The following is an 18,489-nucleotide window of genomic DNA, read 5'->3' on the forward strand; positions in this document are numbered from 1 at the left end:
GTCCACACTGGTGCTCAGGAGCAGGTTTGCGGCCACCAGTGCTCTTCATCCCGTCACCAGCTGTCTCTGCTCCCCCGTCACCCTGGACGCCCTTCCCACGGCCCACGGTCCTCCCATCACCCGGCCACAGCATGTGCCCTGCCTTCCGACCAGCAGTGCCTCACGGGGTCCAGATGCGCGGCCTGTCCCCGGGCAGGGCATGGCACTGTGCTCTCTCAGCCGAGTCTTTGCCTTCAGGGTTTAGAAATTTGATTCTGTGTGTCTGGGCGTTAATTGCTTTGGGTTCATCCCATTTGGGTTTTGCTCATCTTCCTACGTTTGCTTCTGGAGTTGTAGGTTTGTATCTTTCCCCAAATTTGTGAAGTTTCCGGCCTTTTCTCTTTGAGCATTCTCTGGCCCTGGACTCCTTCTGCTCTTTGGGAATTCTATGACACCCCGTGTGGGACCTCCGCTGTTGCCCCGGGCTCTGCTCCCCGCTCAGCGTTGGGGGGGGTGGTTCTTGTGACCGTCTCCGAGGCCCTCGGCTCCTCCCTCGTCTTGATCCCACTCTTCAGCCTGTCCAGAGAGTTTTACATTTTTATCTCAGTTGCTACATTTCTGCATCTGTTTCAAGGCTGCATGCCGCTGTTACCCTCTGGCTTTACCACGCCCTTCTTGTCACGGCTCCTGTGACGTGCTGTCGCTCTGGCCTGTCGGCCTCTGTTCTCGCTCAGGCTGAGGACTGCTGGCTCCGGGCACACTGCTGACTGCTGACTGCGGGATGCACCCTGCATTCTGAGGGTTAGGTCGAGAGACAACGCTGCCCATCAGCACCTGCTTCAGCGGACCGCCAGCGTGCCTACACCCGCCAGGCTGGGCCTGGCCTTGTTCCCGGACTGGCTTTGAGTGTAGGCTGATTCCCAAGGCCTGTGCAGCCCGGCCCCGGCCTGCCTGCTCGTGCGTGGCCCAGCACCGGTGCCACGGCTGGCGTCCTTGCGCTATTGCTTTCCCAGAGCCCCGCCCTGTGATTCTGCCTCCTGTCACGCGTGGGCTCCTTGGGAGTGAGCCAGGAACTTCACACTTGGATTCTGAGGCTTCCTTTCCCCGCCTCCCTCTCCGTGATCGCCCCCTCTTAGTGGGGGTGTGCCTGCTTGCTGGCACAGGGCTGGAGGACGGGGAGGGAGCGGGAAGGGCGCCGCCCACCCGGAGCCAGGTGGCCGCAGGGTCACTGCTGACTTTGGGGCATCAGTAGGTGGTCTCCCCAGGGGCTGAGGTCCCCAGCTCTCTGTGCCCTTCTGAGGGCTGCATCCGTGTGCTCCTCCCCCGGGGCCAGAACCAGAGCCTCAGGTGCCGTGGGGCGCCTGGTCAACCCCTGGTTTCCCCACTCGGAGGACAGTGGCGGCAGAGGTCACTGGAAAGACGGAGGGAGGGGTCCCTGAGGAGGAAGCCAGTGAGAGGGGCCCTCTGCTGCCCGAGTGTAGCCAGAGACCTGCTCACAGCCTCGCTTGTCTTTCCCTGCCCCCGATTAGCTCTCAGGGCCACCCCACCCCATCCTGCATCCCCCACTCCACTGTTGGGACCACCACTCATCACTGGGGCGGTGGGGCAAGGCGGAGCCACAGTGGACACACCCTTGGGCAGCTGAGCCTTTCTGTGTAGCCGGTGCAAGTGCCTGGCCATGCACTCAGGGCTCAGGGGGTCTGTGCAGGAACTGGACAGCTGGGCTGGAGGGTGAGTGGTCAGGAAGCCGGGGAGACAGCCCTCAGTGTGGCCTGGACTCAGGAGGCCAGGGTCGGTGGAGCAGGTGGCTGGCCGGAGGGGTAAGACTGCCCCTCCGTGAAAACAGGAGATGCTGCTGCCCAAGAAGTGATTTTGTTGTTGGAAATAAACTTCTGCCCGGGACCCTCCAAGGGGGGCTGATGGGTATGGATGTGGCGTCTCGGGGACAGAGGCTGTGCCTGCACCGACTTGTCCCTCGGAGTCTGGGTCCGCTGCCCCCAACCAGCCCTGACGCAAACATGCCTGTCCACCCCGAGGGTCATGTTGTTTACCATTTCCAGAACGGAGGCCACGCTCGCAGGCGGGCAGGGTCACAGGTTGGGCCTCGCTGCCACCAGCCACCACGTGACATCTGAGTCCTTGAGTTTTCTGTTCTCAGCTCCCCTCCCGTGGGCCGGGTGCTGCTGGGCGAGGTGTGTGCAGAGACGTGAGGCCTGCGTGTCAGCGGGAGGGGCTCAGGTGCCCGTCTCGTCTCTGCTCCAGGCTGCTTGTGCCAAGGTGTCCTCCGGAAACATCTAGAACCCCTGGGGTTGGTCACAGGGGTGCCCCACCCCTCGTGCCGACTCGTGACCCTGTGCTTCCAGGTCACCAGTTCGGGCTGCACTCTGCAGGCAGCAAGTGGGACTCAGGGAACCCTGCCAGCAACCTGTCCACGGTGGCCGTCCTGCCCGCGTCCGAGGACGTGCCCCTCACCGCCTTCGCCCTGGAGCTCCGGCACGCCCTCAGCGCCATCGGTGAGCCTGGCCCCCGCAGCCTACGGTCTGGCTTGACCCCTTCGCCTGCTCACGGTCCTTCCAGGTTCTTCTTCTGCAGGTGCGAGTGGTGGTGGTACCCTCATGGCAGAGCCTGAGGGCTGGGGAGCTGCGCTCCAGCGCACCACTGCCGCAGGAGCTATGACGCCTGCCGCGTGTGGGTGCCCACGGCTCCGCTCTCCACTGGGCCCTGCACGGACCGGACACTGGCGGCTGCGTGCCTGCGCCCCGGGCTGGGTTTGGGGAGCTTGGGTTTGGGAAGCTTGGGTTGTGTTTCCAAATTCCTGAAAGCTGTCAAACTTTGGGGTTCAGAAGTGAGAAAGTGAAATCCCTGAGAACCCTTAGGAACTCCCCCAGGGACACAGTTTATTCCTGAGTACGGACAAGCTGCAGGTTCTTGCACAGTTGTGGGCCACCGGCGTGAGAGAGGGCGAGTCAGTTTTCTGTGACAGGGCCCCGCCGGGTTTCGGCGGCCATCTTTGCAGAGTGACGCGGCACTGGATGCACGAACGTCCTCTGTCGTGAGACAGTTTAATGCCCGTGAAGATGCCGTCTGCCCGGTGCAGACACCTGATACCAGTGAGCACTGGGCAGATGCCAGCGACTTGGAAAATCGAAAGATGCTGTACACGTCCAGGGTTTAAAAGTTATTCTCAAAGTGGAACTCCAAAACACAGAGAGCATTACTTGCCCTTGGTCCTGTGTCTTGTGTTACAACAAATGCTCCAGGGCTGCGGACTCTGCGGACTCTGGCCAGGTGGTCCCGAGAGCACCCGGGAGCTCCTCCGGGCGGCACGGTCGATGGGCGTTCTTTATACAAGCTTACTCCGTTTTTAAGAAACGATTCACTTTGAAATAATTATAGGTGCACAGGAAGTTGCAAAAACAGTAGAGATTCATGTGCCTTTCCCCCGGTTTCGTAACTGTGGCTTCAGGACCAAGAAACAGACACTTGTCCGCTTTATACGTGCTCCTCAGATGTCACTGGTTTGCGTGTGTCTGTGTGCCCGTGTGCCTGCACATGTGTGCGTGTGTGTGCATCTGTGTGTTTCGGGGAAACTCCCACAAACTCAGTTCTTCTTGTTGATGCAGTGAAGGGTCACAGACCAGCAGGCCTGCTGGTGTGCGGGCAGAGTTCGTCAGTGCTCAGTCCTAGTGGGAGAGCAAAGGCGGGGGAGGCCAGAGAAGCTGGGCCAGGAGCCCTCCCCACATAGCAAAAGAGCCAAGAGAGCAAGTCCTTTGTTCTGAGGGCTTCCGTAGTGGGCGGGATGGGGGGAGGGAGTTTCCATTGATTGGCAGGTAAAGGTGGTGCCAGCTTCCCTCCAGGGGGACTGACCACCCAAACATAGGTATGGGTGGGGGCCTGTTAGCCCGAATCCTTATCTTGCTCCAGACTCCACTCGTTCAGGCAATTACCCAAAGTTGCTTATGGGTGTTTCTCTGGGCACTGTGGGCCCATCCCCTCCCCTCTCCAGGCCTTGGGATGAACACAGTCTCAGGGTTTCCCTTCCCACTAGTGGAGCTGACACACACAGACTTTCAAGCCTCCCCTCCCCCATCATAGTTCACGTGTGCTGTTTGGGACGCCCGCTGCCTCTCTGAGCCGCCCCTGCTGGCTCCTGTGCCCTGGCGACCAGGACTCTGCTCGCCACTCCACCGAGTGCCGGAATCCTGTCAGCAGTCTAAGGTCTCTTGAAACGGGCTTGCTTCTTGCAGAGTGAGGCTGTGTAGCAATGGTGTGTCCCTTTTACAGCCGAGGAAGGGCCACTGTCGGGATGTGCGTGGTTCTCGAGCCCCTGACCTGCTGGAGGGTGTTGGGTGGTCTGCAGTGTAGGCTTTGGGAGCAGAGTTCTGTGACCGTGTGCGTGAAAGGTTCTGTGTGCCCACGGCTTCCCTGCTTCCAGTGTCGACGTCCAGGAGGGCGGGAAGTGTGGGGAACAGATTCTGTGTACAGCGACTGCTCACTCCCGGCTGCAGTGGCTGCCTGGCGTGCGGTCATCTGTCTGCCCCTCCCGTCCTCTGGGGTGGTCATCGGGCAGCGGGAGCAGGTGGCCCACCGCGCGATCTCCGGTGAAATCTCCGCTGGCTCCTGTGCATGTCTTCCCACCGAGTCCTGGTGAGTTTTCAGGGTCCTTCACTCAGGGCAGACACCACCCTCTGCAGGGAGTGCGCTCAGAGCGCGCTGCCCGGTCCCTAGCTGTCTTTTCATCCTCTTAACCCAGGCTCCGCAGGCGAAACCCTAAAGTTTCGAGGAAGTCCAGTTTATCTATTATTTTTTCTTTCATAGCTCATGCTTTCGGTGTTTCTTCTTTACCTGCCCTAGGGCCTCGGTTTTCTCCTACGTTTTTTTTAAAAGACATGTATTTTGACATGTAAATCCATGATCTGTTTGGGGGCTTATTTTTGTAGAAAGTGTGGTGTTAGGTAGTGGTAATTTTCTTTTGCAAGTTGATGTCCAGTCGAAGGCCCGCCCTTTCCCCGAGGAGTGGTCATCAGTGTGCTCGAGGTCTCGCTGTCCTACTCCAGGGCCCACGGGTCTGACCTCAGCCAGCACCTTCATCGTGCAGCTTTGCTGCAAGTCTGCGTCCTCGGCAGGGCCCCCGACACCCACTTGAATCGTGTCTGAGGGAAACGCGGTAGGGTGCTGACCGGACGGTGCTGACCCTGCAGGTCGCTCTGGGCGGTCCTGACGCCTCAGCAACACCGTGTCTCCCGACCCCCCGGGAGCACGGGCGCATCTGTGTCTGCGTCCGTGCCTTTCATCTCCTTCAGCGTGTTTTGTAGTTTCCAGTGTGCCTTCCACCTCCTTGGTTGAGTTTACTCCTAAGTATTTTACTGTCTTTGATGCCAGTATAAATGAATTATTTTCATAATTTTCTTTCAAATTGCTCACCGTTAGTGTATAGAAATCAGCTGACTTTTGTGTGTTGGTTTTGTATCCTGCACCTTCGTTCATTAGTTGTAACAATTTTTTGGTGGACCTTTCAGGGGGTTTTCTATATAAGAAAACGTATACAAACCAAGATAATTTTACTTCTTCCTTTCCAATTTTGATGTCTTTATATCTTTTTAATTGCTTAATTATATCAACAGTGGTGGAGGCAGGCACCCCGGCCTTGTCCTTGATCTTGGGTGGGGGGGGGGTGGAACCTGGTCTTCCCCCTTCAGAGTGGTGCTGTCAGCTTTTGTGTGTGGTCATTAGCATGTTGAGGAAGTTCCTTTTTCTAAACTGATTTTGGGGAAAGAGAGAGAGGGTGGGGAGAGAGGGAGGGAGACATCACTTTGTTGTTCCACCTATTCATGCATTTGTTGGTTGATTCCTGTACGTACCCTGACCAGGGTCAAGCCTGCAACCCTGGTGCATCGGGACGACGCTCAGACCCACGTAGCTGCCCAGCCAGGCGAGGAAGTTCTTTCTGTACGTAGTTTACTGAGTGTTTTTATTGTGCAAAGATGTCGCGTTCGTCGGGGTTGTTTCTGCATCGGTGGAGGTGGTGGTGTGCGCTTCCCCTTCGTCCCGCCAACCTTGTTTTTCACCCTGGCTGCCGCTCCTAGTCGAGCCGTCCTGGCCGTTGCAGGGCAGTCCCACGTGGTTGTGGCGAACGACCCTTTCCACAGCCCGCTGGGTTTGGCTAGCTAGCCTTTGGTCGAGGGTTTCTACGTCCGTACTGACAACGGTCACCCATCCGCAACTTTTACGGCATCCTTGCCTCCTAGCGGCTCTGGTGTCAGGGCAGTGCCGGCCCCGTGGAATGGGTTGGGAGGGGTTCCCTTCGCCTTTGCATCTCCGTAGTGTTTCGGGATGACTGGTGTTAGTTTTTCTTTAAATGTTTGATAGAATTCACCAGTGAAGCTGTCGTGTGCAGGGCTGGTCTTTGTGGGCTTTATCATCATCACTGGTTCGATCTCTGCACCTGTGACAGGTCTGTGCAGGTTGCCTGTGATCCATCCTTCGCAGGTCTTGTGTCTCTAGAAGCCCGTCCATTTCATCCGGATTCCCCAAGTTGTTGGCGTACCGTTGTTCACAGGGCTCTCTTATGCTCCTTTTTATTTTTGTAAAACCAGTAATGCTTATCATTTTTTATTCTAGTGATTTGAATCTTCTCGTTTTCTTTATTCATCTTGCTAAACACTTATCATTTCTGTTGCTTCTTTCAAAGAACCAACTTTGGGTTTCATTTCTCTATTTTATCCCTGTTCTAATCTTTATTTTTTCTTTCTTTCTGTTAGCTCTGTGTTTATTTAATTATTTAATTTATTTTTTTATCCCCACCTGAGGACATTTTCTCATTGCTTTTTAGAGGAGGGGGGAGAGAAACACTGATGTGAGAGAGAAGCATCCATTGGTTGCCTCCCATGGGCACCCTGGACAGGGGACCTACTCACACCCTAGGTATGTGCCCTGACTGGGATTTGAAGCTACAGCCCTTCAGTTATAGGAGGATGCTGCAGCCAACTGATCCACACCGGCTAGAACAGTTCTGAGTGTAGTTTGATGTTCTTTTTCTAGTTCCTCAAAGTATAAAGCTAGGCTGCTGATTTGAGGACTGTCTTGTCTCTTAACATCTGTATTTGTAGCCCTAACTCCCTCTCAGCCCTCCTTTCACTGCATCCAGGAGGTTCTGGAATGCTCTATGTTCATGTACTTGGGGCTCAAGTCTTTTCTAATATCCTTGCGACCTTGACCTGGCGGCTGTGTAAGCTATGTTGTTTAACTTGCTCGTGCTTGTAGACCTTCCACTCTCCTCCTGTTCCCGATTCCCAGTCTCACACCACCGTGGTCAGGGAAGAGACGCTGTGTGACTTCAGCTCAGCTCATGGAGCCCAGTCCTGCGGGCCGCCTGCCGCGCGTTCCGTGCGCGCTGGAGGGCGGTGTGCGTCCACACGGCGGGCAGACCTTCTTCCTGTGCACCTGAGCCAGCGAGTGTGCAGGGGCGCCTCACGGCTGGGATGTGCAGGTCTCACGGACTGAGAATTTTGTTGGCTGGCCATTGGGGTGCCCTCCTTCATCAGTGCCTGTCGCGTTACCCCCGCTTTTCATTGGGGTGCCACCTTTTCCTGCCGATGGGTAGAGTTCTGTCCGTGATCTGGTTACAGTTCCTTTTTTGGATGAAAATATTGCAGATACTGGCCCCTCTCTGTGGCTTGCTTTTTTTTTTTTCTCTCTTTCAGTGATGTCTTTTGGCAAACAGAAGTTCTTGACTCTAATGTAGACCAGTTTATCCATTTTTTTCTTATCTTGTTACTGATTCGTGCGATTTGGTCATGATAGGAAGTAGCCAAGATTCACGTGGTCTCTTGGTTTCTTCAGCTGACCCAGAACCTCCTTTAGAAAGACTGAACTCTGACCTCGGCCTGGCTGGGCCACCTGTGCCAGGTCAGGTGACCGTGTGTGCAGGTAGCCCTCACTTCTCAAGGCTGCTTTTGCGGAGGGAAGATTTAGGTTGATAGTCGCTTTCCTCTAGCACTCGGTAGGTGTCGCTCCATCTCCTTCAGCTGCCAGAGTTCGGGAAAGAAGCTGTTGGGCAGCCCAGCTGGTGGTCACTGTGTCTGTGTCTCCTCCGGGCCTTGGGCCCCTGCCATCTGGGCTGCAGGCAGACCCCTCCTGCGGGTGGGCATGGTCGGCATACTCCTGACAGGCAGGAGCTACAGACGGTGCCATGGGAGCCAGAGCACCACCTTTGGGGGCTCCCCACTCCCCTGAGGGCCTTGGAGAGTACCCCCGTGTCCAGGAGACGTGTACCAAGGGGCAGCTAGGGCCCAGCAGCCTGGGGTCCCCTGAGGGTCTCAGGGCTGGGCTCCTTGGTGCTCCTGCAGCCAGACACGCCTGCCTGTCTAGTCACATCCTAGATGTCCAAGGGGTGGGCACGATGTGTCCCTGCAGTGCCCAGAGGGCCCCCCACATGCAGAGGAGGCTGGCAGCTCCTCTCAGCACAGTGCCCTCCCCCAGCCCCCGCAGGAGTTGCTTACCTGCCCCCACAGCCTTCTGCCACGTGAGTCAGGGCTCTGCGTGCGCACAGGTCAGACCCGACAGCCCGCCTCCACCAGCCACCATTGTAGACACACCTTTATTTGGGAAATTCCTAATCTCACCATTTTTTAAAAAAGATTTTATTTATCTACCTTTAGAGAGAGGGGAAGGGAGGGAGAAAGAGAGAGAAATATCAATGTGTGGTTGCCTCTCACATGGCCCCCACCAGGGACCTGGCCTGCAACCCAGGCATGTGCCCTGACTGGGAACCGACCCCTTGGTTTGCAGCCCAAGCTCAATCCACTGAGCCACGCCAGCCAGGGCCTAATCTCACCTTTTAATCAGATGCCCTTGGGGAAGCTCTGGTGTAAGTGCAGGGTAAGAAGGAAGCCCACCACAGCCGGCCCTCCTGCTGCGGGATCAGTCTTCAGCCCTTCTGAGACTGTCTCGGCTTCTGCCCTGAGCCCCAGCGGCCTCTCCGTGGATTCTGACCCTGGCCTTGCTGGTTGGGCAGGCCCAGACAACTTTGTGGACGAGGGCTCTAAGACACCGTAGACGGAAGATGCTTGCTGCTCTCAGAGGCACAAACGTGGAAAGTTGTGCGTCTCCACCCTGGTGAATGGCACTGCACTGGATCCAGCCAGCCTCGCTGCTCCGTGTTGGGGAAATTATATTATCTTGCATTTTATGACCTTATGCATCCCCTGCCCTCAGCACAGTCTCAGTGCTGCAGAGCTTCTAGCCCTTTGTGTGCAGAAGAGGAGACTGAGGTTCAAAGAAGCCCGTCCCTGGGGCTGGTGAGCCCCTGAGCAGGTGCAGTCCTCCCAGCTCCGGGGGTTCAGCACACCCTTCTCACCATGCAGACCCACCTGCCCAGAGGCGCCCCACAGGCCACAGGCACTTCCGTACTGACAGGTGCAAGGCTACTCATAGCTTGCAGGAGGGGCAGATGTGCTCCTGTGGACAGGCCTCGCTGCCTTGGAGGTGGGCTGAGAGGGAAGTTTTCCATAACCTGAGGTTCCGTTTTCAGGCCCAGTCCTGCTGCTGACCAGCGACAACATAAAACAGCGCCTTGGCTCTGCGGCTCTGGACAGGTACCCCCTCCTGCTCGCCGCACACCGCCTGGCTTCCGGCCCTCAGCCAGTCCGAGCACAGCCTGCAAATGTGCCCTGTGTCTGTGCATCCCAGGCTCTGCATCCCCATGCCCATGCCCCATACCCACGGTGCCCCACCTCTGCCTTCTGGTCTGCCCTCCACGTCTGCGGCCCCTTTGTCTGTACCCCAACTTGTCTGCGTGCCCCCTTGTCAAGGACCCCCATATCCGTGTCTTCCAGTATCCATGAATACAGGCTGTCCAGCTGGTTGGGGCAGCAGGAGGACATCCACAGGATTGTGCTCTACCAGGCAGACAGCACGCTCACGCCCTGGACCCAGCGCTGCATCCGGCAGGCAGACTGCATCCTCATTGTGGGCTTGGGGGAACAGGAGCCCACCGTGGGCGAGGTGGGCGGGTTGCCTGGGGCAGGGGGCAGAGCTGTGGGTGGGACAGAGCCGTGGGAGCCGGGCTTTAATGGTGGGGCCAGGCATTGGTCAGGGGCTAAAAGTGGGACTGTGGGCAGGGCAGGTCCTGGCTGGGGTGGCCACTCCCTCATGCGCACACGCACACCAGGGAGCATCCCTCTGTTGCTCTTCCCTTTGAATGAAATATTTCAAGAACTTGGAAAGGATGGGTAATAAGAGTTAACACCCAGATATTACATTTGGTAGCCGTTTTAGCACAGAGCAGAGCAGCTCACCTCCCCCCTCCCACCCCCCCCCGCCCCATGGCCTCTTGTGAAGTTGGAGGCTCTGTCCGGGTTTCACACTTTTGCTGTGAGTGGGCAGCTCTGCCTTACAGGGCGAACTTTTATAGAAACAGTGCCCTATTTTTTTTTTTAATCATCTTGAAATCTCCGTTTGTGAGTTTCCACCACCCGTCTGCCCCTGTCCGTGGACTGGGAGGTCCTTTTGTGCATGGGCCCACCTGCACTGGAGGGTGTGCACCTCCAGGCTCGCCAGGCTTTGTGGGAGGCCTGGTGCCATGTCCTTCCCTCTGGGCACTGGCACTCCTGTTCTTTCCTGCTTCCTGGGTATGAGGTGGCCGCTCTTCATCTCTTCAGCTGGCATCTTCCATCTCTGTCCGCTTTCTGTCACTGCTCTCATTTCAAGCTTCTGCCCTGATCCTGGGGCAGCCAGAAGTCCCTCCTCAGTGATGCGGGTCCCTGTTTTGCAGGGAATGAGGCTCCCTTGCAAGAGTGTTTGCAAAATTCATCATCTGAGGTCTCCGTGTGTGTTTAAGGGGCTGTATTCCCTGAGGGGGCCCGTGCACCGCGTGGCAGAGTGGGTGGGGTGGAGACCCCTGGCCACAGTCTCATAGCCGAGGGCAGAGGGCCCCACGGCCCAGCTTGTGTACAGAACCGGGGTGCTACCTGCTCGGCACGGCGGCGTCCAGCCCCATCCTGGCCTTCAGGCTCCCCTGACCACAGCTCTGCTCCCTGCAGCTGGAGCGGATGCTGGAGAGTGCGGCCGTGCGTGCCCAGAAGCAGCTTGTCCTGCTGCACCGGGAGGACGGGCCCGCGCCGGCACGCACCGTCGAGTGGCTCAACATGCGCAGCTGGTGCTCCGGCCACCTGCACCTGCGCTGCCCGCGCCGCGTGTTCTCCCGGAGGAGCCTGCCCAAGCTGGTGAGGCGCCCGTCTGTTTCCCCGTGCTGCTGCGGCCCGGTGCCCCGCACGCGGCGGCGCCCTGCGGTTGGGGTGAGCCCGAGATTCCAGAGGGCCTTGCTGGCTGCTCAGCAGAGCCGCTGCTCCCTGTAGAAGCAACCCCCAAGGACCCCCTTCCCTGAGGTGGGTGGGGGGCACAGCCCGCCTGCCCCCCAGCTCCGTGACAGATCCTGACAGCTGCACCTGCACCTGCAGTCTGTGTCCGCAGCGCTCTCCACCCTCGGGGCCGGGGGTTTCGGCTTGGGTTGGGGCTCCCTGTCCCTCTGGGGCTGCCGAGGGGCCTGGCCGGGGGTGTCGGACAGCCCCGGTGTCCGGCGAGCAGCCCAGCCCCTGCCGCTGGCATCTGTCAGGTGGAGCTGTACGAGCGGCTCTTCCAGAAGCCCCCAGATCGGCACTCGGACTTCTCCCGCCTGGCGAGGGTGCTGACGGGAAACGCCATCGCGCTGGTGCTCGGAGGAGGCGGAGCCCGGTGAGTGTTCTGCTTCCCCCTCTCTGGGCATGCGCAGCCCCTGGCTTAAGTGTGCGCATGCTCCATCGGGCTCAGAGCGCGTGGCCCAGCCGTGCCGCCCTCAGGCAGATGGTTCTTAGTAGAGTCCAGAAGCTTTCGTTACTTTGCCTTTACCTGTAACCACAGTGTGATCTCCTGTGTGAACCGCTGCCTTTGGCCGGCCTTTCCCAGGCTCTGCGGCCTGTCCCTATCTTCACCCCCGCAGAGGAGGCTCCTGTCGTGTGGCGCCCTCGGTTTACGTTACTTGGCGCCTGGCTTCCCTCCCGCGGCGTTGCTCACTGTTGCAGCTGCCATCTGCTCAGTGCCCGGGGTGTCGCGGTCCGTCCCCAGCCCTGGCCACTCTGGCCCCTCTGGCCCCTCGCTGTGCTAATGCTCGGGGCTGCTGCAGAGACTTCGGTCGGTGCGGACCCACAGCGTCTGTTCTTCTGTGACGGCAGCCTCTTCAGGGCTGGCCCTGTGCAGCCTGGAGCGGGGCTTCCCGGCCGGGTCCTGCTGGAGGCTGGAAGACGCGCGCTGGTGTGTACCCTCCACACTGTCTGGGCCTCTGTGTCCGCCATGGGGCACTCAGGCAGCTTCCGCCCGTCGCCGCCTTGACTTGTTGAGCACAGTCCCTTTGGAGTCTGTGGTGCTGTCTCTGTCACCTGGCTCCACTGGGTCCTCCCCGGTTGTCTGTTGTCTGGGTTTCCTCCCGCGGTGCTCGCGGGGTCTTCTCTCGTGCCTGGTATTTCTGTGAGTGGGGGCGCTGGCGGCTCAGAGTGACCACACTCGTCTGTCTCTGGCTTTCCCATCCCTGTGCGGGCCCCTCTGTGTCCCCTTCACTCTGGCCTCGGGGTGTTTACCAGGCCCCCTTTGCGGTGGGCCTGGACCCTGTCCCCCGCCCTTCCTGGGTCTGTCTGAAGCCTGTTGAGCTGCACAGTCTCTCAGACGCTGGTGGGGAGAAGGAGCCGGAGCTGGCTGGTCTCTCAGGACGCCAGGGCGGCACCGCATGCACGTCGGCAGTCCCTCTCCTAGTCGTCTGGGCAGGAGCCGGGCACCACGGAGGAGTGGGTGGGACCCAGCTTGGGCCGGGTCTCTGAGGCACAGTGGCACCGGCCCTGGTGGTGGCGCTCACTGCCTGCCCTCTGCTCCCGGGTGGCACAGAGGCTGCGCCCAGGTCGGCGTCATCCGAGCCCTGACAGAGTGTGGCATACCTGTGGACATGGTTGGAGGGACGTCCATCGGGGCCTTCATGGGTGCCCTGTACGCTGAGGAGCGGAACTACAGCCAGATTCGGATCCGAGCCAAGCAGTGGGCTGAGGTAGGGGCATCTGCCTCCCCGGGGTGCAGGGCCGGTCCCATGGGGCAGTGGGGCAGGAGGCACTGGGGCCACTGGCCCTGCACACGGATCGGCAGGACTCCAGGCTCAGGGCTCGGCTTGCAGCAGGGAGTGGGCACACAGGGGCTGCGGCCACTTCAGTGTTGGGGGGCTGGCCCTGGTTGGTACCTGGTTTCAGTTGATAAAGGTGCCTGAGGACAACAGGGAGAGGTCAGTGTCACCCACAGTTCCCCTGGAAACGAGAGGCATGGCCCACCCCACAGGGCCACTGGGGAGTGCCAGTGCCCGTCGCGGGGCAGGGAGGAGCCCTTCCTGGAGTGTCTGCGGGAAAGGCAGGCTCGACAGTTTAAGATCAGCGTCTCCAGTGGGCTGGGGACGTGGGGGTTGTGCCCAGTTGTCTGGTCCCTGGACTGGGGTCAGTTGGGTTGGGGAATGGTGGCTTGTTGTGAGATTTTGATAAAGGGTGGGGGGCTGTGCATTCCTCCGTTTGCAAGAAAGACGCCCCCAGGGCAAGCCCTCAGCCCTCTCTAACAACTAGGTAGCCCTGGGGCGCAGTCCCTCCCCCAGTCTGTAAGACCCCAAATGCCAGGGCACCAGGGACACAGGAGATAACGTTGTCTGCACCTGGCCCTGTGACAGGTGAAGGCGGCAGGCAAGTCCAGGAGCTAATAAGGCCCAGCTGGAGCAGAGGGACACAGCACGGGAGGGGCCAGCTCACTGCCGGCTGAGGGTGCACCCCAAGAGTGTGGCTTCTGTCTGCCCTTCTCAGGCTCTGCTTATTTTCAGGCTGAAACCATAAGCGGGATCAAAGCTGTTTGCTTTGATCCCCTTTAAAAGGAAAGGAGACCGACTGTCCTCCACACAGGCGCTCTGAGGATGCTGTCACGGGGATGCCCCCTTTCCTGGGCCTGCGGCCCTCAGCGGCTGCTCCATAGTGGGACCCGGGGCCAAGCCGCCCTAGTCACTAGGGACAGCCTCCAAGAGCGGCAGCTGCAGGGGACACTGTGCTCAGCCTCAAGGAGGGTCTGTCCCAGGCCAGGCAGGCCTCTCCCCACCCCACCCCGCCCCGCCCCGCCCCACCCCTGCCTGTCTGTTGCAGACTTGGGAACCACCAGGGAGCTTTGGGCCTCACTATCCCGACGGGGCCTCACGGCCTGTGTCCCCTGCCACGCTGAGGGTGTGGGTGGTCGTGGGGGCCACAGAGTTTGGCTCTGGGCCCTCTGGCGCAGGGCCGAGCTGACTGTGGAAGATCCTGGGCATGACCCATGCCGTCCTGGGTCCCTGTCCCCAGGAGCACGTGTCCCCCTGACAAGGTCTGCACACCTCCCAGTGTGGGCACCTGGGGACGGGCAACTCGCTCCTCTGGGCGCCCCCACTTCCAGCCCAAGCTCCGTACATACAGAGGCACAGAGGCCCCTTCCTCTCCATCCCTGATCCCTCAGAAGTCAGGCGGCCTTGAACCCGGGCATCCTCGTATGAGGCCAGCGCTGTTCCCTGGTCACATGTGCTGCCTCTCTCGGGTCCAGCTGGCCCTATCCACATGGAGGAAGGACAGCCCCTGGGCCCCCAGGAGGGCCACCTCTGGTAGTGAGGCCCTTGCAAGCCTGCTGCTTCCCAGGAGCCTGAGGGGTGACCTGAGCAAGCCCGTGGGCAGCTCCCCTCCCGTGAGAACTCCATGAGTCTCCTTGGTCTCAGAGACCTCACGGCCGAGGCGGGAGTCCCTGCTGCTCACTGACGGCAGCCCATCTGCAGTAGGGGCAGTGACATCCCCTTGGGACCTCCAGGCATGCCGCTCACGCCGGGCGTTCACTCCCCCAGAGACCCCACCCCCAAGGGTGCTTCCTGACGCCCTCATTCTGCTTACGGAAGGACACGCAGGTGCCCATGTCCCTGTATCCCTCCCGGATGCAGGCTCTTGCTGGGTCCCAGAGGGCCACCTCCTGCCTGTGTCACCAGGTGGGGTGTGAGTCCTCCTGATGCCTCACTGTGCCCCCCACTCAGGACATGACATCGATGGTGAAGACCGTGCTGGACCTGACCTACCCCATCACCTCCATGTTCTCGGGCGCCGGTTTCAACAGCAGCATCTGCAGTGTCTTCAAGGACCGGCAGATTGAGGTGCTGCACTGGCCGCGTGGGGACCCCTGCCTGGCCTGTGCTCCCCACTTAGACCCTTCTTATCCCCTCGCCTTACCCTTTGTCCTGGCGGCCAGGAGACCCCGCTGATCTCCCCTCCCTCGCAGGACCTGTGGCTCCCCTACTTCACCATCACCACGGACATCTCGGCCTCAGCCATGCGGGTCCACACAGACGGTGAGCGCCTGCCCCCCCCAGCAGGGGCGGCCCCACCCTGGGTAGAGGAGAGCCCAGGGGCTCCATGTGTAGGGGGGGGGTGGCGAGCACAGAGATGCTGTGTGGTACACACAACAGGGAGGGTGTTGGGGAGACGGCGAGGAGCCCAGTGACCCCCAGAAGGCCAAAAAGAAAGACTCAGAGAGGAGGAGGTGACGTGTGAACTGGGTGGAGAGAGAGTAAAGGGTACGCTCGGGTCATGGGGGCAGTTGGTCCGAGTCGGCCATGGGCAAGACCACGGTGGGGCCCGAGGGGGTCACTGCGCTGCGAGTGGCACCAAGGCCTGGTCCAGGCGGTGTTTCTGGGGCTGCTAGAGTGTGTCTGCAGGGGTGGGGCGGGGGCGGGGCTGGCGGAAGGCTTGGCACCCACTGTTGGAGCCTGGCATTGGGAGGTGGAGGCACCCCAGAGCACACCCTGCTTTCTTGGGGCATTGGGGAGGATGATGTCCAGGCATGTACAGGCCCAGTGCTCTGGCCAGGGATGGGACCCCTCACAGCCAGGCCGTGAGCCGAGGGCGCAGGGCAGGAGCATGTAGACAGGGAGGCTCCTCTCTTGCCCTGGGCATGTCCGGCAGCCTCTCCGCCCTTTGGATCCCTCCCAGGCTCCCTGTGGAGGTATGTGCGTGCCAGCATGTCCCTGTCGGGCTACATGCCCCCACTCTGCGACCCCAAAGACGGACACCTGCTGATGGATGGGGGCTACATCAACAACCTCCCAGGTACTGCTGCCGTCGCCTCCGCTCCCGCAGGGCTGGCGCACATCTCCTTCAGCATGTGCCAAGGAAATTACAGGCTGGCCTAGCGCGGAGAACACACCCGCACGCACTCGGGCGCCGTGAATCCAGCATATGGCTCCGTTTGTCAGCTCGGCAGTGCTCAGAGCCAGGGCCAAGGAGAGGCAGGGAGTAGCTCCCTCCTGGGCACACCTGTCACCTGTTGGACAGTGCTGTGCACTGCACTGGCCTCAGGGCCCGTCGGGCAGGCTCTGTCCCCACCTGGGGCACCGTGTGCCTGTCCCAGTGGTGACAGGGCCGCCCCTTTCCCAGCGGACGTGGCCAGGTCAATGGGGGCCAAGGTGGTGATCGCCATCGACGTGGGCAGCCGGGATGAGACGGACCTTACCAACTACGGGGACGCGCTGTCTGGGTGGTGGCTGCTGTGGAAGCGCTGGAACCCCCTGGCTACCAAAGTCAAGGTGGGGGCGCAGCCTGGGCGTGGCGGGCCTTACTGCCGCTCCTCGAAGCCTCCCCGCACCTCCTGCGTCTCCTCAGGGAGGGGCTCTGGGGAAAGGGATGGGCACGAGGTCACATCTCCCCTAGGGTGGGGAGAGGCAGGGCCACCCAGGGTGTGAGACGCAGGCAGCTGTGCCGGTGGCAGGTGCTGAACATGGCAGAGATCCAGTCGCGCCTGGCCTACGTGTGCTGCGTGCGGCAGCTGGAGTTGGTGCGGAGCAGCGACTACTGTGAGTACCTGCGCCCACCCATCGACGGCTACGGCACCCTGGACTTCGGCAAGTTCACCGAGATCTGCGTGAGTGCGGGCGGGCGCCAGGGCCAGGGGGTGCTGCATCTGCCTGCTTCTTCCTAACCCCCTGCCCTCTGAGCACAGGAAGTGGGCCCAGCACCCGGTCCTGGGTCCCCTCTGTGTGCAGGAGGTGGGGTACCAGCACGGGCGTACGGTGTTTGGCATCTGGACGCGGGGTGGTGTACTGGAGAAGATGCTGCAGGACCGACAGGGCACCAGCAAAATGAAGGCAGGCGATGTGAGTGCCAGTGGGCACTCCTCCCTGTTCCCTCCCGTGACCCGTCCTCCTCCCTGCCACCCAAGACAGGTGCCCTGCTCCACTCCCTGCAGCCAGCAGCTCCTCCGAGAGGCCCCCACGGGCGAGAGGACAAAGTCAAAGGCAGCAGCTCTGGGGGCTGTCTCCCAGCCTCTGCCCCCGGGTCCTTCTCCAACCCTCCGGAGAGGATGGTGGTCTCCGTGGGGGTCTGCTCAGGACTCTGCCGGTCTTCCATACTCCTGCCCCTGCTCCGGGAGCTGGGGATCCTCAGCAAGCTAGGGCCACAAGAGGCCACAGAGGGGCTGGGGCTGGGGGCCTGGCTGGGCAGTCGGGGCTGCAGCAGGGATGTGGGGAGCAGTGGCTTTGGCTGGATGTGTCCTCCGCCTCCCCCTGCAGGTCCTGACCTGCCCCAACGCCTCCTTCACCGACCTCGCGGAGATCGTGTCGCGCATTGAGCCCGCCAAGGTGGCCGTGGTGGACGGTGAGTTGAACACACGGGACGTGCATCCACATAGCTGAGGGAGCAGGCGGCAGCATCCCAGACCCTTGGCACATTCAGAAGGCCCCCCCCCCCGGACCTGGTGGCTGGGGGTGGGAACCTGCCCACGGCTGCAGGACGACTCCTGCCCTGGGAGGGAGGGGGGGACCAACAAAGCCCCCTCTGCCCAGACGAGTCCGACTCCCTGACCGAGTGTGAGGAGGGGCTGCCAGACGGCTCCCAGGATGCCTATGCCGACTTCCAGAGCGCCCCAGCCGACGCGGGCTCCGACTCGGTGAGCCGCGGGGCCCATGGGCTCTGAGGGCCCCTTGCAGGCCAGGGCTGAAGAGCCCCCCTCCCCCAGGGGGCCAGCCCTCCAGCTTGTCCCCACCTCGACAGTGCGGTCTGCTTCCAGGAGGATGAGCCCTCGCTTCACCACCAGCATGCCCGTCTGGACCCCCCCAGACCACCCCAGGACTCCTCGGCCCCCTGGCGCTCCGACCCAGATGGGTAGAGGCCTTCTCTGAGGCCCCCTGAAGCTAGCACGCCTGTGGGCCTATGTCGGACACTGTGGCTCCTGGGGCAGGGGCCCGGCTGGGGCCTGGGGCTGCGCTGGTGTTGCGGGCCTCCCTCACTGGCACCCCTGCACACACAACGGCCCTGGGGGCTGCCAGGCCCAGAGAGCCCCAGGGCCTCCGAGAGACTAGAGCCCAGAGGCTTCTGCGTAGCGTGTCAATAAAGGCAGACGTGATTGTGTGGGTGTCCTGCCTGCGCTGAGGTCCCTGTGGCAGAGAGTCGAGCCCAGTAGAGCACT

At 60.8% G+C, this 18,489-nt stretch overlaps 1 protein-coding gene across 5 annotated transcripts in view; it reads left to right on the forward strand.

Annotated features, from left to right (window-relative positions):
- PNPLA7 (patatin like phospholipase domain containing 7) overlaps window positions 1-18,431 on the forward strand; it is a 45,766-nt gene extending 27,335 nt beyond the window's left edge. For 4 of the 5 annotated variants that reach the window (XM_053918483.2, XM_053918482.2, XM_053918484.1 and 1 more), the window contains 15 exons: window positions 2,343-2,492; window positions 9,512-9,575; window positions 9,816-9,984; window positions 11,022-11,204; window positions 11,594-11,712; window positions 12,892-13,048; window positions 15,068-15,184; window positions 15,310-15,379; window positions 16,020-16,136; window positions 16,464-16,612; window positions 16,795-16,947; window positions 17,069-17,179; window positions 17,594-17,678; window positions 17,867-17,970; window positions 18,091-18,431. In XM_053918483.2, coding sequence (XP_053774458.1) covers window positions 2,343-2,492; window positions 9,512-9,575; window positions 9,816-9,984; window positions 11,022-11,204; window positions 11,594-11,712; window positions 12,892-13,048; window positions 15,068-15,184; window positions 15,310-15,379; window positions 16,020-16,136; window positions 16,464-16,612; window positions 16,795-16,947; window positions 17,069-17,179; window positions 17,594-17,678; window positions 17,867-17,970; window positions 18,091-18,189 — 1,847 coding nt within the window. In that variant the 3' untranslated portion in view covers window positions 18,190-18,431. The remainder of the gene's footprint in view (window positions 1-2,342; window positions 2,493-9,511; window positions 9,576-9,815; window positions 9,985-11,021; window positions 11,205-11,593; window positions 11,713-12,891; window positions 13,049-15,067; window positions 15,185-15,309; window positions 15,380-16,019; window positions 16,137-16,463; window positions 16,613-16,794; window positions 16,948-17,068; window positions 17,180-17,593; window positions 17,679-17,866; window positions 17,971-18,090) is intronic. The other variant, XM_053918495.1, reaches the window with a different exon arrangement.
- The last annotated feature ends 58 nt before the right edge of the window (window positions 18,432-18,489 follow it).

Source organism: Desmodus rotundus, chromosome 1 (genome assembly GCF_022682495.2).
Source record: "Desmodus rotundus isolate HL8 chromosome 1, HLdesRot8A.1, whole genome shotgun sequence".
NCBI classification, from domain to species: Eukaryota; Metazoa; Chordata; class Mammalia; order Chiroptera; family Phyllostomidae; genus Desmodus; species Desmodus rotundus.